This window comes from Sorex fumeus, unplaced genomic scaffold (genome assembly GCF_029834395.1).
Source record: "Sorex fumeus unplaced genomic scaffold, SorFum_2.1 ptg000115l, whole genome shotgun sequence".
Lineage (NCBI taxonomy): Eukaryota > Metazoa > Chordata > Mammalia > Eulipotyphla > Soricidae > Sorex > Sorex fumeus.
In genome coordinates, this window is record NW_026606172.1 from 5,732,035 (window position 1) to 5,751,245 (window position 19,211).

General features: G+C 39.2%; 1 protein-coding gene across 1 annotated transcript in view; it reads left to right on the forward strand.

Annotated features, from left to right (window-relative positions):
* Positions 1-825: 825 nt before the first annotated feature.
* VGLL3 (vestigial like family member 3) overlaps positions 826-19,211 on the forward strand; it is a 48,144-nt gene continuing 29,758 nt past the window's right edge. Inside the window, exons 1-2 of the mRNA XM_056135471.1 lie at positions 826-1,296; positions 14,477-14,762. Coding sequence (XP_055991446.1) covers positions 1,171-1,296; positions 14,477-14,762 — 412 coding nt within the window. The 5' untranslated portion in view covers positions 826-1,170. The remainder of the gene's footprint in view (positions 1,297-14,476; positions 14,763-19,211) is intronic.

The window sequence follows — 19,211 nt, forward strand, 5'->3', positions numbered from 1 at the left end:
CCTTGCTCATTCATAAAATATTTTTTAAAGTATAATTATTTTTAGCTCTACTGGATTCCATTAACGATCATACTCTTCGTGCAGATTTTACTTCTGTTTTGGAAGAAGGTTATGTAAAGCACCTGCAAGGAGCTAAAACTTTGAAATAATCGCGAACAGATATATCCGACTGGTATTGTCTCTTGCTCGTTGGAAACTGGATTGGAAAAGACAGAAAAGTCTGACACAACCCAAGAATGTCTTAGCACGAAGGTGCAAACTTAACTTGGAGATCGCCGCCTGGAGAAAACAGTTGCATTCTTGGCGTGTGCGCACTTGCACGCAAGTTAACTCTCACTCAGGGTTCTAGCGATTCTTCGCCACGAATTGCAGTTTCCCTTGCTCCGGCTCCAAGGCACCTCTCGGGACACGGGGTGCTTCCTGCTGTTGTACCCCGGAGTCTCGAAGTTCCCAGGCAAATCTTGGAGCTTTGCAACCCTCGCCCCGCCTGCCGGGTTCTGGGGCCGGCTTGGAACCCCGGCAGCTGGCAGGGCGCGGAGGCTCCCGCATACCATTCCCCTCCCACCACCCACCCGCCGCGGGGAGGCGGAGAGGGCTTCCAACTTTGCTCCAATCCGCAGCCGGCCCTGCCCGGGGTCCCCCTACCGGGCGACCCGCCTGCCTAAGGACCCAGTTGGAGCAAACTTTGCCGAGCGCTGCAGCCCGGGCCTGGCGGGGGCGCGACGCTCCCCCTGGTCCCCTGCGGGCCCCCTCCCTGTGCCCCCGCCCCCCGGCCCCGGGCCCGGAGCTGGCGCGATAGGACGAGCCCGGGGCGAGCATTGTGTCTATGCAAAGCAGCTGCCCGACTCGGGCCGCCGGGGCTGCGCTGTCCCGGGAGCCCGGGACTGTCATGCGGTGGCCGCGCGGCGGGAGGCAGCGTCCCGGAGTGGCTCCGTAAGCGCGGCCCAGGGGACACCCCGAGGGGCTGAAGATGAAGGTGCCCGCGCTTGGGCCCCCGCTGATTGCCAATCCCTGTGCAGCCCGCACCCCGCGCCGAGCCCCAGGCAGCCGAGGACCCGCCTTCGCCGCAGCAGCGGCAGCAGCAGCAGCAGCTGGAGCAGCCCCCGAGGCGGCGGCGACGGCGGCGGCGCGGGGGGCGCGAGCTCCGGGGCCGCCGCGGGCCCGGCTGCCATGAGTTGTGCGGAGGTGATGTATCACCCGCAGCCGTATGGAGCGCCCCAGTATCTGCCCAACCCCGTGGCCGCGGCCACCTGCCCCACTGCCTGCTACCACCCGGCGTCCCAACCTGGCCAGCAGGTGAGTCACCGCCCGGGCAGGCGGCCGGGCGCGGGGGCGACGGGCACCCCGAGAGTATCGGCGCGGGGTTCCCTGCCGGCGCGGGGGAGGATGCTCGGGGCCGTGAGGGAGCGCCCCGGACCCGAGCGCGCGGCCGCACCTAGGGGGCAGGGGGGCCTCGGCGCGCGGCTGTCACCTGGGCTCAGAGGCGGTCCCGCCGGGACCCGGCGCAGCCCTGGAGGACTTTGTGAGTAGACGTGAAGAGGGTCCGAGGGTTGCGGGTGATGACCGGCTCCGAATTTGGGTGAAAAGGGGGTGTGGGGGAGGCCAACTGGCCCTGGTCCCCCGCGCGATGGCTTTTCTGGGACCGCGAGAGTGAAACCCCCCAGTGTGGGTCCCGTCCAGGAAGACTGGGAAGGCTCTTTGGAGGGTCTGCCCCGGACCGGGACCTTCAGGACAGGGATGGATCCCCACGGAACACCTTCTTTTTGTTTTTGATTCCACACGAACGGGTTCGAATTTAGTTCGTGGGATCTGCGTGCAGTCCCCGACAGCCCCCAGCAAAGCAGGAGGCTCGTCTTCATCGTGCCGGGGAAGCAAGCCACTGAGGGTGTGTGGGCTCACAGGGACTGAACCCGGGGTCCTGATGGAAGGTTTTAGACCCTAGGTATTAGGGAATTTGGGTTTTAGGCGCTAGAGGCCCCCTTCTCTGGGTACCCACTGAGAGTGTGGGGTTAGACTCAGCCACACATAGAACACGCATGTGAGCACCGAGCACTGGGCTCTTCCCATGTAGGATCTGCAAGCTCTGGAATGAATGGCTTGGTTAGGTGAGGCTGAAAGTCGGATAGTCGGTACACTGGAAGGTAGACAAACATCAGGGAGTTCTGTTTCAGAAAACACCCATGAACAGAATTTATTTATTTGTGTTTGTGTTTTCGGAACCTCTTAGGTTTTACGGTTTTCAGAGCTTGGCTTTTTTAATTCATTGAGATTTTCACTGCCTGTATTTTCTCTGTTTCTGTTTCTTGGCTGGAATGATAGTGCTGCTTTGGGGAAAAAAGGGACTTGTTTAAATTGTAGGGACTCTGAAATTCAGCTGATTCTCGGGAGACAAAATCCCAGATGATTTATCTGTGAAATGGTCTAATATTCACCAGAAGACTTTTATCGTTTTGAAAACAGTAGTAGTTTAAGTATTTCAGAGAAAGTTTCGTTTTCGAAAGCATTTTATAATTTGTGGTCACGAGTAACAAAACATTTTATTTATACTTTTTTTCTGACTTTAAATATAAAAAGATATGAGTCACGAAGAAAGCTATTTAGGTACAAGTCAGGCAAGTAAGGCAAAGGGACTGGATATCAATTTTATCTTTTATGAACACTCCCTTCTTTCCTCTCTCCTTTCGTCCATCTCAGACACTGGAGAGGCCTCCAATTATCAATTGGAATGTGGAAGAGCAACAGACTCAAACTTTACAAAAGACTCAGAAATATATCTCCCCCCCTTAAAAATCAAATGAATTTGTAGAAGTTTCTAATAATTTCCTGGAAGTGTGAAAATAATTTTGTGTAAACAATATGGTAACTAGAATTGGGCTATTCCTCTGAGCTAGAAAATAAAATTCAGTAGCAGAAAAATGATAAATTACTAATCATATAAATAAGTTTTTCATTAAGAAGTAACTCCAATACTTTAATTTTCAGTTGCCCTAGGATTCAGTTCCTGAAATTCTTTCATTTGCTAAGACCATCACCATTTTTTTTTTAAAATTTGAATTGTCTTCCTGGATGAATGGTACAGATAATTAGCAACTTCTGCTATACCTTACACTTCTGTAGATAGCCCTTAAAGTAGATATTAAACTGAAGTGACTTTAAGGATTTAGCTGGGAATATGCTTAGGGATATGTGTGTTGCTTTGATAACAAATGGCTTGTTTGAGATGATTTTATTTCAAAGTAAAGAAGCTGACTATAACTGGCTAACAAATAACAAGAGACTAGATGGTATAACTACTGTTCTTTTTTTGTCAAGACTTTATTTTGATGACCTATATTTTCTTTTGGAAAAAAAAAATAGTAGATCAGGAAATTCTTATCAGGCTGACAGCATTTTTAGACTATGTGGTGCGTGGGTGAAGTGGGACTAATATTGACTTGGCTGGCCCTAGTGCAGTCATACGAGAATACATATTTTGGTTGTTTTTGCATTCCATAAGGTTTTATCATTATTATCCATGAAGATTGTTTTCTCCGTACATGGGAAGTGACCCCTAAGCATCTTGTCTGGGAGACAAAAATAAAGACCAGAACTCCTACATCTTTTCAAAAATTGATTTGTTAAGGCGAGGGGGTAGAGGCATGAAGAAAAGCAGCAGCAAAAGTGTTAGAGTTATAAAGTTTGAAAGTTGAATAGCAATAAAATATTAGAAAAAGAGAAGTTTTAGTCTTATGTTACTTCCATTTTCACTTGGAACTAACATATGTAAAATAACATAAGTATGTTATTTTAAGTAAAGTAACATAACGTAAAGTATGTTATTGAACTGATTTCTACCTCAAAGCTGAATAGGCCCAAAATTATTATAAATGATTATATCAAAATGATTCATTATGAGTTTTGTTGCCTCACCTAGGTGTGCTCAGTGTTTATTCCTGGCTCTCCACTCAGGGATAATTTCTGGTGGATTTTATGTGGTGGGGACCATAGGGGACCATATGTGGTGACAGGAATTAAATCCAAACCTGTAAGTGCCTTGCTCACCGTACTATCATTCTGGCCCCATAAAATAGATTTTTAAGCATAGACATGTTTTTCCTCTGAACCGGGATCTTGCAGATGGAAATTATTTTTGAAATAATGTAACTTCGGACATGTGCAGTTCTTCTTAAAGCACAAATCTGCATTTGAAATGCAAATTTCTTCTCTTGATCCTGCCACTCAGATTAGGCCATAAAACCTTGTGAGATTCAGTTTGCTGGAGAATGTTCATATCTGCATTTGAAATGGAAATCTTAGTTTCTTAGAGGATGTCTCATGCATTCTAATGGGTAATAGGTTAGCCTCTTAAAAACATAATTACTGATATAACCTTTGGTTATCTTGAGATGTGTTACTTAGGGAATGGTTAGTTAACATCTCAAAGTCATCTGTAAATATGTGTGAAGAGTGGCCTGGAGTGATAGTGCAGTGGGTAAGACACTTGCTTTGCACGCAACCTACCTGTGTTCGATCCCCAACACCCCATATGGCCTCCCAGCCTGCCAGGAGTGATCCCCGAGTGCAGAGACAGGAGTAAGCCCTGAGCATCACTAGTTGTGGCCCCCAAAACAAAACAATTCCCCCACCCCAAATATATATGATACATTAAACATATGTATTTATATATAATGTATATAATATGTATTTAGCTTGTGTAGATGTGTAGATGTATAGTTTTAGTTTCCTTTAAAGATTTGATTTACGGAGGGATGCTAAGATTCCTGATTCCAGTACCTGTCATAGCTTGAATATATCAAGTCTTAACCTCTTCTCTGGTGGATACCTGATTTTGTCTCTCGGCAAATGCTCTGCAGACAGATGAGCATGAGAATAAAAGAATGAATTTGTGTTCTTATAGTGAGAGTCTGCAAATAGGTGTCAGGAAAAGTGGAGGAAAACAGTCTTCATAGATTCCCCTCAAGACCAGTGGACTTTTCATCTTAGATTCAGAGTGTCTGTTGTTGTTGAAAAGTGCTCTCCCCCACAAACTCATGAAGTTATCATTTGGAAGGTACTCCAAGTAAAGTTTTCAAATGTTCGTGATTTATAGAGATCATAAACACAGAGACAAGCAATCACCAATTATCTATTTGTACATTAGAACTTCCTAACAGTCCCGCTTTGGGTTTTTGTTAAAATTAGGGAATATGTACTCTATTCTCTTTGAAGGTGGCACTTGAATGGATATGCAGAAATGCTTTTAGTTCAGAAAACTGAGTAACCTTGGGAGATAGAACTCCAGTTATAAGTTTGTAACTTGGGTGTTTTCTTTCCCCCCAAATTTCTTCTCTTGATCCTGCCACTCATATTAGGCCATAAAACCCTGTGAGATTCAGTTTGCTGGAGAAAAAAATCCTAGAATTACACACTTGAATCTCTCATTTTACAAGTGGGGAAGAGAATGTTCATAAGCTGCTCTTCCTCTCCAAATGTTTCCAAGCAAACTGGTATCAACATTAAGACTATGGGCTCCCCTGATTTTTTAGGGCAACATCTTTCCACAATACCCTGAAGTCTCCTAAGAGTATTTTGTGTATTGCACAATAAGCTTATTTTTGTCTTTAGTACTCCAAATCAACTTTTTGATAAAGAAGATTAATATTCAGTAGATTCTTTGGCCTTGGAATTCGAAATTCTTTCCAAGACCTTGGTAGTGTACTTTTTTAGTTTAGGCATTCCAAAGTCCTTTTGCAAGCATATGTATTATGCTAATGACTTTTGCTATCCATGTTGCATCCTTAGTTGATGAGGCTAGATCTCCACTTAGCAAATGAACATTTATTTTATTTTAAAGGAACGTGCAGGAAGTGGTATTAACAGTCAGATTTAAGTGCATCATATTTTATTGCTCTGCCAACATGAGTTTAGATTCATTAAGAAGAAAGAAGAGGATCATATCCTAAAGAGCTTCAATACCCAGTCAACTTACTTACAGCACAGGATATAATTTTCTTGCAACCATAAACAAGAACTTGAATGGATTTACAAGATTCCATACAGGACTTCTTTGAGATAGAACAGCCCTGATCATTTTACAGCATGAGTATTCAAGTAATCCACATTTCAGGCTTCCAATAATGCTTCAGCCAGAAAACGCAAAACTAGAGGAAAAATTAAATCTTAGAAATAATAAAACCAAACTATTGTTTCTGGCAGTCAACCAAAATAGAGATTGTTAACAATAAAGATAATGAAAGGCTTTAAATTTAAAATCCCGAGTAGTGAGGCTATGTTTAGCAGGACATCAAATGTCAACACAAGGTAAACACTCTTTGAACATTTAAGTTAAAGATATTTTTGATCAAAACAAGGAAAGTCTGTTTCACATAATACCTACTGAATCTCACATCTCTTGAAGTTGTGGATGACAGGAATAAGACTCAGAACAAGGGCAGTTAGGATGCTCAGAGCTCAGAGAGTAAAGCCTATCAACTCAGTAATAGTAGTCTATAAGAGGTCGTTGTGCTACTACTGAGGAAATATTGTGCTGCACTTATTCCTGTCTTATATCTTTCTCTGCAAGGATAATTTAAAAATAGTTCCTGATACTTAGGGCAGATCCTAAAGAAATCTTAAGAGTTGGGAGACAATCATTCTACTACCTTGTTATTTAAATTGGATCCCATTCCCATCGACTGTTTCTGGTCAGCATTACTTTTATTTTTTTCACAATGAATATATTCATTAATAGTAAGTTCACCTATCATCTACACAAAAGCACTATCCTAGCAGTGAAGAGTGTCTAATATATGCATTCCAGAACATGGCACAGGAGATAAAGGAAATAATTTTGGACAAAACTCTCTTAATCTTTCATAAAACACTTCTTTAGACAGCTGGCTTTCTGCTTTAACTATTCATTTAGGAAGACCCTAGGAGGGCCTTGAACCATTACACCCAAACATCTGCTGCTAGAAGCAGGTCTTAAATATATTTATAGATGTTTCAGTGGATACCATATTTTTGCCAGCAATTTACAAAAGAGGTCTGAGCTGGGGTAACTGAAGAATTTCTCACTTGTTTCCTTTAGAAGAGGGAGAAGGGAAAGAATGAATAACTGGAAAATAAACAGGTGTCCTTTACTTTTAAAACAATATTGTTTTATTGTGCCAAACACTTGTCCTTGTGGGATTTAGTGGGAGAACTTGAAGGATGCTTGCTTTGTTGTTACTCTGAAGATAGATAAAGGAAGTACCCAAAGTAATTAATTACTAGGAATTGGTCTAGATGACCCATGTCTAGAAATGAATTAGTCTTCAATAGGCTTTAAGGTTGTTGTTGGCAACTGTCCTGCAAATTCAGAGCAGGCAGCCAAAGAAAGAAACAAAATTAAGTGTGAATTTGTCTAGAGCTTCAGTATGTTGCTTATTAGGATATAGAGTTGGACAAAACTTTGAGATAATGAAGTCATAATTCCTAATTTTCAAGAGACAAGCTGAGGACCAGAGCATTAAGTGACTTATCCAGACTCATGATTAGTTTTTATCAAATCTTTTTATTCAAATTGTCTTTTTACAAAATTTCCTTCTCATGGGGCTGGAGCGATAGCACAGCAGGTAGGGCGTTTGCCTTGCATGTGCCAACCTGGGTTCGACTCCCAGCATCCCATATGGTCTCCCAAATACCGCCAAGAGTAATTCCTGAGTGCATGAGCCAAGAGTAACCTCTGTGCATTGCCTGGTGTGTACCAAAAAGCCAAAAAACAAAAACAAAATCAAAAACAAAATTCCCTTCTCATCTGAGCTTCCTTAGAAATAAGAAAACAAGTAATAATTAAAGAAAAATATAAATATATTTAACAATTAATCTTTTAAGAAGGAAATATCTTAATTTTCTTACATGAAAATTTTTGACTATTAGCTCCTTAGGAGAGATAATTATCTTTATAAATAATAAGCCATAGGAACAAGTCATGAAACTCTATTTACTTTATTACTATGGCCCCTATAGCTTTATTTAACTGCTAGCTGTTTTATTTTAGGGAAAGATAAAATTAGGTTCATCTTCATGGCTTCAAGTCGTAGCACAATCAGTGACAAAAACTGGGAATTGATTGACATTTTGATGAATAACAGATACATTGAAAAAATTCACACCCTAAGTTTAGTAACTCGATTATGCAAACATCAGAAATTTATACATTGGAAACTGTTGTTTCATTCAAAGTAGATGGTTTGAAAGAGAACACATACCCTGATGATGTGATCATAGCTTAAAACATTTTGGGAATGCAAATTTTGAAATCCTCTCTAAGCCTGTGGCACTTTTTTTTTATATCCTTAAAACTGGAGAGTTTTATCCTTGAAGGGAATCTGTTTGCTTTTTGACAATGACCAGAATCTTTTAGGGAAAAATATGTGATCAAAAGTACTGTTAAGTACTCAATCATATTAAGTCATTTTATTTTTGTTCTGTATCTCCCTATTTAAAAAATAAATAAATAGAGGTTAGAAAGATAGGACAGAAGTGAAGGCCTTGCAGTTGGCTGACCCTGGTTTATGCCCACACCACATATGGTGCCCTGAACACTACAAGGAGAGATATCTAGCACAGAGCCAGAAGGAAGCCTTGAGCATGGTTGGGTGGAAAACAAAATAAAACTGAACAAACAACAATAACTAAGGTAAACACAGAATCATGAGGTGTGACTGTGTTTTTTACATATTAGCTCTACTTATATTTCCCAAAGAGGATTTCCAGAAAAATAGAAACTCAGTTTTGTTTGGGGCACTTATTTATTTTGCAGCTGAGTGAGGTTCGATACCTCACACCCCATAAAGTCTTCTGAGTTTCCTCCAGGAGTTATCACTGAGCACAGCCAGGAGTAAGTCCTGAGCACAGCTGGGCGTTTCCAAAACAAAACAACAGAAGTTCTGTATCTTGTATACGTGACATTGCAGTATTTAATAGTTAAGGACTTTTATATAATATACATATCTAATTTTTATGTTTTAAATAACCATGATTTATAGTACTCTAAAGTTAAAGTAATAACTTTAGGCTAGCCTTAATTAAATGTGATGTCATGCTAATGTGGACTTCTGTTTGTTTATGGAATTAAATATTGTAAGAGACTTATCTTTTTTGGTCTACTTCCTTGGCATATTCTTTGTAAACGAACAGAATTGTGTTTTAATTCCTTCTCTGCCATGTACTAGTTAGATGATTTCTAGCCAAGTAAATCCACTTTTGTGCATGTACATTGGGAATAATCATTCTAACAACATATTTGAATGTAACAGTTAAAGAAGATAAAATATATTGAAGTTCTCTGACTTCACTTTCTTATCCAACTTACTCTCCAGTTCTCTGATTTCTCTTCCTCCAGATAAACCATTTGAGACATAAGAGATTATTGCATTTAGAGAAGATAGCCAATAGAAATTGAAAAAAATACAAAGTCATTTCCAAATATCTAATGATTCTCAATAAAATACTTCTGTTTCCTTAGGAAAAAAAGGTTTCCACAAATACTCAGTAATCGTTTGGCTGAAGTCTTTGGAGAGTTAGTGGTATTTGGCTCCTGAAGCGGAAATCTCTCTCCTGTCAGACACCCCCTGAACATCCCTGCAGGTTCCTTTCTGTTGTGCCTAATAGTACAACTGTGAGGCTTGGGCATGGCTAGTGTTGCATAGGCTGACTCCTTCACACTGCTTTCTGTGTCCTAGCTCTAACTTTGGCTATTAACTAGCTCACAGTTGAGCATAACGCAAGTGTAATTTTACTAGGTTAAAAATTGTAATTATGCGATAGGCAATAATTAATCAACATGTATGTTAAACTTGCCATCTTATAGTCTTTGAATCGTTTTTTGATGTTGTCCTCCCTCCCTCCCTCCCTCCCTTCCTTCCTTCCTTACTTCCTTCCTTCCTTCCTTCCTCCCTTCCCCCTCCCCCTCCCTTCCTCTCTCCTCCTCCTCCTCCTCCCTTGCTCCTCCCTCTTTCTTTCATTTTTTTTTGTTACACCCACTACTGTTCAGGACTCCTCCCAGATGGGTCCTTGTAAATCACTCCTCGTGATGTTCAAGGGACCATGCAGTGTAGGTCCCATATAGAAAGTATGTAGTCCAACCTGTTTCATTGTCTCCCCAAGCTGTTTGTTTTTAATTTTTAATTTTTATATTTTATTTGAGAAAAAGTTGGGGCCATATCCATCAGTTCTCAGAACTTACTCCTGGCTCTTGGCCTAGGAGTGACTCTGATGATGCTGGAACCATATGTGGTGCCAGAATCTAACCGTGTTTGACCACGTGCAAGGCAAACTCCTTAACTTCTGCACTAGCTTTCCACACCCCTCCACCCAGGTTCTTTATTTTCATTAGCAATTCTTTAGTTTGTCATAAGAAAAACATTTCTGAAAGATTTAAGTAACTTTACAAAGTGTGTGTTTTGAGAAGACATGAATTACCATGTCTTTTAACTTTGTTTTAAAAATTATGTGCAGTGCTTTGAATTTTCTGTACTATTCTTGAGAAAGAAAATTGTACCAAGGTGGTTTCATTCCAACAGGTGACCAAAGAACGTGAGAATAATTTAAAGGAGCTGGGGAGATAGCAAGCACATGGCCCCAAATTCCATCTCTGCCATCCCATGGTCCCCTGAGCCCTACCTGGTATGGCCCCACCTGTCCTGGAAATACCGCTGAATTGTGTAGCTCACACAGGCCAGTTTAATCAAACCTGGAGTGTTCAAGAATCCCCTACACATTGCTCGGAAGGTCCTCTCCTTGCCCTCAAAATAAACTCACTGCATAAATAGTACATTTAGTTTTTAAAAAGCAAAGCATCAGACTGGGGATGTGTCTTAAATGGGAGAGCACAGGCCTAGCGTGCATGCGACCTTGGGCTCCATCTTTGGCTTCACATCCCTCCCCTTCTCCCCAGCACTTCTGGGTGTGGCTCCTAGGAAAAGGCAAAGAATTGCTTTAGTTTCCAAAACATACATAACAGAAAGCATGTGGGGAATAGTTAATAGAGTGTGAATGTCAGCAGATGCATAAATTGCTGTTTAAATTCCATATTTCTGTTTTCTTCATGCTCACACTTAATATTTTAAATGTATGCAAATTCAGTGTTCGCAATTGAGAATTTAGTGGCTACCAGACCTTCCAGAGACTTTAGAATTCTTATTTTAACCAGCAATGTTGATGAAGCTGTATGTAAATACTTAAATCAGTTTGCTATAGTGAAAACTGACCCCAGATTATATGAATAAAAGCGCAAAAAGGAATGCTAGCTATGCCTTGTGACCTGCCTGTTAATAGGCTCATCATACTCTCATGTTAAATTTCATTTGTTAAATACAAACTAAGGAAATATATTAAATTATTAGAAAAAATTCCTGAAAGATCTGGGAGACTGAAAAAAATTATAATTATTTCAAGAATTTATTTAAATAAAGATTTCACTGGATATTTTGGATATTTTTAATCAAATTATTTTATTTAAATATTAAAAGGCTGTTTATATACATACTTACATTAGATATGATTATGTTGAAGCATTACACACATAAAATAAAATACTATAGACTGTGAATGGAATCTTAGTATCTATAGATAGAATGGTCATTTGATGTATTTATTTGGAGCTAGAGCTCAAACTCAGGAATTCAGTGTTGCGAGGCAAGTGTTTTACTATTGAACTATATCCTTGGCTCAGATAAATGGTGTTCAGAAAATATACAACTAAAACGTATTTTGAGTTTATGGAAAATTTTTTGAAAAGCATAACCACTTTATACAAGCTGTTTGTAATGCTTAGATGACTTATATTTAACAATAAATTATAGAAAATAATGGAATTATGTAGCATTCCAAATGTTGTACAATCTAAACTACATTTAAAATATACAGCTTAAATCCAAGTGGTATAAATTAAAACATAAGACATCATAACTTTTGCTAATAATATCTGATACAGTTATATTTGATCTTCAGTTTTTAAATATTTTACACATATATAAGTAATTAATTTCAGTTTGCCTAAGAATTAAATGCTAATTGGAGAAAAATAAAACTTCACCATTCTTTGGATAATTAGCACAGCAGGACTCTTTTATTTAAAGAATACACTCTAATATTAAGCAAATGAAATGATCAGATGCAAAGCCAGACTCTCACAGTATGATTCTGAGCTGCGTATTAACAGCAAAAAGAAGTCAGTTTCATAGATAATAATGAACACTTGTAAACAGTTCAATCACTCTGTAGAACATGTTTTGTATCCTTCTTATATGAAAACAGTGCACCTTTATAAGCACTGTGTGTATATATGCTAAAAGTTATGGCACTGTTGCACTGTTCTCCCCTTGTGCATCGATTTACTCGAGCGTACCCAGTAACGTCTCCGTTGTGAGACTTGTTGTTACTGTGTTTGGCATATCGAATACATCATGGTTAGCTTGCCAGGTTTTGCCGTGCAGGCGAGATACTCTCGGTAGCTTGCTGGGCTCTCAGAGGGGTGGAGGAATTAAACCCGGGTTGGTGGGGTCGGTCATGTGCAAGGCACACGCCCTGTCCTCTGTGCTATTGCTTTGGATAAATACGCCGACACAGAGAAGCAGTACTCTGATTTGACTAATAAATCCTAATATTAATATGATTTTAATGAAAATTTAAAACCAGGCATTATTTTAGAGGTCTATTGGTTTATTTCATTCATTTTGTATAAAAAACTGTTTCTGCTGTGCTTTTTTAAAAACTACTTAAGTTAAACACAAATATGGGCGATTCCTCAAAAATACACTTTAAAAATATAGCTAGTCGGTACAAATATCTCTTTAGCAGTCAGGTATACTCATTTATAATAATTAATGATCTATTTCTCAACAAGTGATAGTTATATTGATACACATTTTAAATAAAAAGCAATATCCGTGTTTTTAAATAACAGCTTTTCAATAATAGCCAGCTGCCATAACATGCCTGAGCATTTCACAATACAACACCCAAAAGCAACATATTGATCCCTAGGGCAAAGAGTTCAATTTCTTGAATTATATTCTTATAATATAGAACTAGAGATTTGAAGCTATCAACTGCATTAGAAACTTAAGAGTCTGAGTTACGTTTTTGATAACATTTGTAAAAATATATGCTTACTGACTATTCTAGACTAATTTGCTTTTTCTCTTCACGTTTTTTCACAATATTTTCTTCTGAAATATGGCAAATAGTTAAGTGGTCAGGTTTTTCTGGTATGCAAATGATACAAAGTTCATTTCATCATTGGAACAATTAATTTATCATCAGCGTTATCTTTTTATGTGCAAGTGGTATTGAAGTTGTTGATAATAATGCTAGTACTTAATGAAAGTGAGTGATTTTTGATGAAAAATGCTTGGAAATATTGAAAAGAATAAAAATTATAACTACCATGATCTCACAATGCACAACTATAAATGTTGTAACACTTAGTATCTTGGGATACTTTTTTATACTACATATTCTTTTCCTGCCCTCTTTCTATATAGGTATATACTTATGTATACCTCATATGCATGTATATAATTAAAGATCCTGACTCCACCATTTAAGTGCTTCGAAATCTTTAATAATTTACATAATATCTCAGAGTTTGAGTTCACCTTTAAATATGAATAGCAATAAGTACCGTGTTATAGAATTATAAAAAATAAGTGAGATATTAAATCCATACTATAAGCATACCTGGCTAGCATACTATAGCGATAATCATGTTTTAAAAATACTTTCAGATTATCAAATTTTCTCTTTTTTATTTGAAAGCTATACTAGCCATTGTTATTATCATATGTTGCTTTCAATAAGCCACAATAATATCTTTTTCCCCACTGTGATAATGGTGGTAAGTGGAACATAGGAAAAATATGTTCCATGCAAAATGGATCTTCACACAGACTTATTTTGTCATTTTAGTTTGATTTTTGAGAAATGAGTTTGGCACATCTGCCAAATCCTTTTGTAAGATGCTACATTCCTTTTTTATTTTAGTTTATTTCATTTATGAAAAGCTCTTTTCTTTTCTATCCCTCCCCGGATGGTTGGGCCTCTTCTCCCCATTCCTCCCTCCTGAAACTATAATGTTGTTGTACATTGAAAACTTTAAAACAGAAAGTGGGAAGAAAAGTTGGAAATATTCGTCTCTTAAAAAAATCTTATTGCCATTTTTTTGTTATATCTTGATTTTTAATGCAGTAAACTTGTCTTGCATATGCTGAAAATATACCATCTGATAATGGCCTTTTTTTTTTTTTGGTCTGGCTAACTTTGAAATAACAAATGTTTTTAGGGTGGAAAAAATAAAGCTTAGTTTGTGGAGGGGAATGATATAGTAAAGCAGATGAAGCAGATCAGTTTGCAAACATATGTTAATATTTATTTTTTTAAATGAAAGTTAACTAGTGAATGCTGTTTTACAAACTGTGTTTGATACTGTGTTTTGTTTATTCCATCCCAGAAAAAGTTAGCGGGATACAGCAAGATGCAGGACTCTCTGGAAGTCAACCTTCCCAGCAAACAAGAGGAGGATGAGGAGGAGGATGAGGAGGAGGAGGAGGAGGAGAAAGACCAGCCTGCCGAGATGGAGTACCTTAACTCTCGCTGTGTCCTTTTCACTTATTTCCAGGGAGACATTGGGTCAGTAGTGGATGAACACTTCTCAAGAGCTTTGGGCCAAGCCGGCACCCTCCATGCAGAATCTGCCATTTCAAAAAGCAAGATGGGGCTAACCCCACTATGGCGAGGTAAGAATTCAAAAGCAGATGCTCTCCAGGGCACTGTCTGTTTCGCAACAGTCTGTGCTTGTACCAGGTTCCAGCTGGAGACGTGCCCCTGGAGGACGGATATCCACTTGCTTTTTAATTTTTAAGGACAGCAAGGAATTTCTTTCAGACAAACAGCTGGATCGGTTTTGTCACATGTGGAATGCAGGGTTGGAAAGGATGCAGTCACACCCTTTAAATTCCTCATGGAAAGGAGTGATACAACTGGCCTGCGTTTTTAGTGCAGGATCGAGCTATGAAGCACCATTCCTGAAGCCCCGATGGCCCAATTTGGATCTCTAAATAATAGGCGTGCCGGGATCAGTTTTGAAAAATTAGCTCTTGCTCATTCCTCTAGGTGCTACGTGGTGACATAGCAGAGATCTGAGTCTAAACCAAAAACGCAGACTTTGAAACCTTCGTGTGTTCTCCTGATGGCTTTTTCTGTTTGGTGGTTTTGTGTTATTAGCTCATTACAGTGTACCATCCAGACATGACTGACTCTATGTGCAGAGCGTATTTATTTTTCTCTTTGTAAAATTAAGCAGTATATTGGGCATCATCTTCTTTATTTCCCTTTCTATAAAGTTTATGGAGGTCTGGTTGAATCTGATTTCTGACTCAGAACATTATTGGGCAACCTCTAATTGGGATTATTATTAGGTTACAGGAAAAGTAAATCATCATTCCAATAATAGTTTTAGAGAAATGTGTTACATACGGTTATTTGCATCTGATCCAATTATAGCACAAAAATGGTCCCCAATTTTTAATTACCAGAAACGTGTGTGTATCACTTGGAAACTGGTCATAAATTCATTCCCAGGCCTAAATCTCAGGCCAAATATTAGACCTACTGAATCACAAACTCTGGGGGAGATTTATCTCTGTTTCATGTAACCCTCTTAGTAATGTAGACACAGGCTCGTATGTGATGCAGATCCAGTCCTGTTTAAAACAGAACTGTTGGCCCCATGACTCCCTAAATCATGGTCATTTTCTATAAGGTTTGATTCTCTCTCCTCTTTTCCCCTTCTTTCCTCCCTCCCTCCCTCCCTCCCTCCCTCCCTCCCTCCCTCCCTCCCTCCCTTCCTTCCTTCCTTCCTTCCTTCCTTCCTTCCTTCCTTCCTTCCTTCCTCTCTCCCTCCCTCCCTCCCTCCCTCCCTCCCTCCCTTCCTCTCCAAAACTGGAATAAGCAGTGACTTTAAATCAATGATAGAAAATCTCATGTGACCAAAACTTTTAGACAGATGAATTGGGAAACTTAGAACTTATTTTATTAGTAAATATAATAAGCTATCTAAAAGAAATTCTAACAGTTTATTGGAAGCAAATGATGCTTATGTAGTCAACTCATGTTCTGTTTGATAGCACATGGGGATTATTTTTAAATAGCTTGTAGAAGATTAAAGTATAAAACTGTCAGTGAATTGGTGATACAGTTTGATAAACCAATAACAAATTTTATTTCACATGTTGTGGGAAAATAATAAACATAATCCTTAACTCCTTAACTCCTTTATCATTTTTATGTAACCTAATAGTCACTAATATGGGAATGAAACTTCAAAATTATATGATATAAAGGATAACTTATATAATAATGAGAAGTTTAAAGTTAAATTTTACAGATATGCAAAAACTCTACATTTTAAGTTTTCCCCTCCATAATCTACAAAACGGAAAAAAGACATTTGAATAGGTCCCTAATTTCAGTGCTGAAAGGGTGGATATGATTAGTATCTATATTTTAGTTTTCCAGACAAAACTTAAGGTTAGCTTTTAAATCTATCTTCCCTGCTTTATTCATTGACCAACAGACTAAAATATTTATTAAAATTCCACTATGTACTCTATCTAGTTCTAAATTTCTGAAGAGTGGGAATATGACAGTGGGAGGATCTGAATCATTACAACCGTGGAGTTTTGTAGAAGATGAGACAGTTAATAAATGTATAATAACATGCAAGGAAACTTATCCTTACAGTTATAATAGGTGCTCTGTTTGAGAACAATACCTTTGAACCCAGAATTAAAGGAAAGAAAACTTCTTATTCTTTTTTTTTAATGTAGGAGTATTGCTATTTATTTAGCCATTGATTAGGCTGATTGAATTGGGCATGAACTCCATCATACTTTTTTTCTTTTTTAATAGCACAGCGGTAGGGCGTTTGCCTTGCACGCAGCCAACATGGCAGACCCGAGTTCGATTCCTCCGCCCCTCTCAGAGAGCCCGAGAGTATCTCCCCTGCAAGGCAGAGCCTGGCAAGCTCCCCATGACGTATTCGATATGCCAAACACAGTAACAACAAAGTCTCCAATGGAGATGTTACTGGGCCCGCTCGAGCAAATCGACGAACAACGGGAGGGCCTTTACCTTTACCTTTACCTTGAATATATTTATTTATTGAATCACCGTTGGGCTGGAGCAATAGCACAGCGGGTAGGGCGTTCCCCTTACAAGCGGCCAACATGGCCGACCCGAGTTCGATTCCTCCGCCCCTCTCGGAGAGCCCGGCAAGCTACCGAGAGTATTCGATATGCCAGACACAGTAACAACAAAGTCTCCAATGGAGACGTTACTGGGCCCGCTCGAGGAAATCGACGATCAACGGGAGGGCATTTACCTTATTTACCTTTATTGAATCACCGTGAGAGCGGTTACAAAGATTTTGAGTTTAAGTCTCAGTCAAACAAAGATGAAATACCTGTCCCTTCACCAGTGCCCATTTTCCACCACCAAAAACACCAGTATACTCACCCATCCCACACCCTCCCCCTCCCCCTCCCTGTGGGGCAGATGATTTCCACATTACTCTCTCTCTACTTTGATTTCATTCAATATTTCACCCCAGAGCCACCATTATTATTTGGAATTCCACCCCAACACTCAGATCTGCCGAAAAGGCAACAGTAAATAATTCGTTTTCTATTGCTGGTTATAAATAACATATGATGTCATGCGGCTAAAGTAGTGGCCATGCAATTTTGAAATTCTGAAATTTTAACAATTAAGTTGGGAGGGATTTCTGTCAAAACCTGCTGGGTTCCAAGATTTGTTCCTGAGTCTCTGGGATCATGACTGTTAAGCAACTTGATCAGGAGCCAGAGAGGCCGTTCATGAGCGGCAACTTGGGGTCTCATTGGTGCGGGGAGGAAAGGGCCTGTTCCACCCCCATCCCATGAGGTCCCACGAGTCTCATCACTGCAGGCCCAAACCTGACTGTCCAATGGCCTCTGGAGGATGGCGGCCACCGAGCAGCCAGTGGGAACAGGCCAAAAGTTTCTGCACTCTCTGGGAAGATTATTTGAGGCAGCCAAACATCAGTGCAAAATTTCTAATGAAGGGCTGAATGTGTGATCCACTGAGAAACAAAAATGATGGTTTTAAAATGCTAGTTAAATGAAATTAAAACTCAGAGAGCAGTATTTTCAAACTTTGTATGTTGACGGAGTTTAATAGAATAGCTCAGGCAACACCAGCATGCTTTTAATTTCCATTATCCTCTTCTACTAGAACTTAATATATCATATCTAGTTATTTCACATTGTTTTCTCTAAAACTTATGGTAATTCATTTCTTTTAGGCAATTCAAAATATTAATAGAATGTTTAAATGATTTGAATGAAACAAGTTCATAGCAGACAACCAGGATTAGAAACATAAAATGTCCTTGATAGAGAATTATTGATTAATTGTTTGAAACCTTTGGTACTTTTTTATTTATGAAATAAGGAGTTAAATTTAATAACAGTTTAAATGTTTTTGGAAAATTTGGCTTTAAGTGTATTATTTACTTTACGATTGTGAATAAAACTTTGCCATAGTTGTTTTTATGTGTGAATCAGTTGATTTTTAGATAAACTTGAATAGCAGTTAAAACTTTTATACTATAAAAGATGTATTAAGTATCCAAAGAGTGGTATGACTGAGATTTCCATGCTTAATGAAAGAAGTTGTTGAGAATTTCACATTAATTTCCCATCTCTTGAAAAAGAGAATCTTTGTAAATTTTGTATCATTTGCCAAAGCTACAAATTTGAAAATTGCAGCCTTTGAATTTGGTTGTTTGATTTTCAGTTTGTACATTATTACAATTTGATTGCTATTTCTTAATTTCATTTGTATTTTGAGTCACACCTAGCTGTGCTCAAGGATTATTCCTGGCTCTTCGCTTAAGGATCAGTCTTAGTCTTATTTGGTTCTAGGTACTGGAATAGAGCCTGGGTTATATGTGCCCAAGGCAAGTACCTTGCTCACTTTATCTCTCCCTGGCACCATATTTGATTTCCATGTAGTTTGGGTCACTTAATATTTCTGCTGAATTTCAGCTACAATGTATTTATTGATACTCATTTACTAAGGTTATTGTAAAAAAATTTCTAGTGTTTAACTTCACTTGGGACAGTAAGCTGCTCACTGAAAGTTAG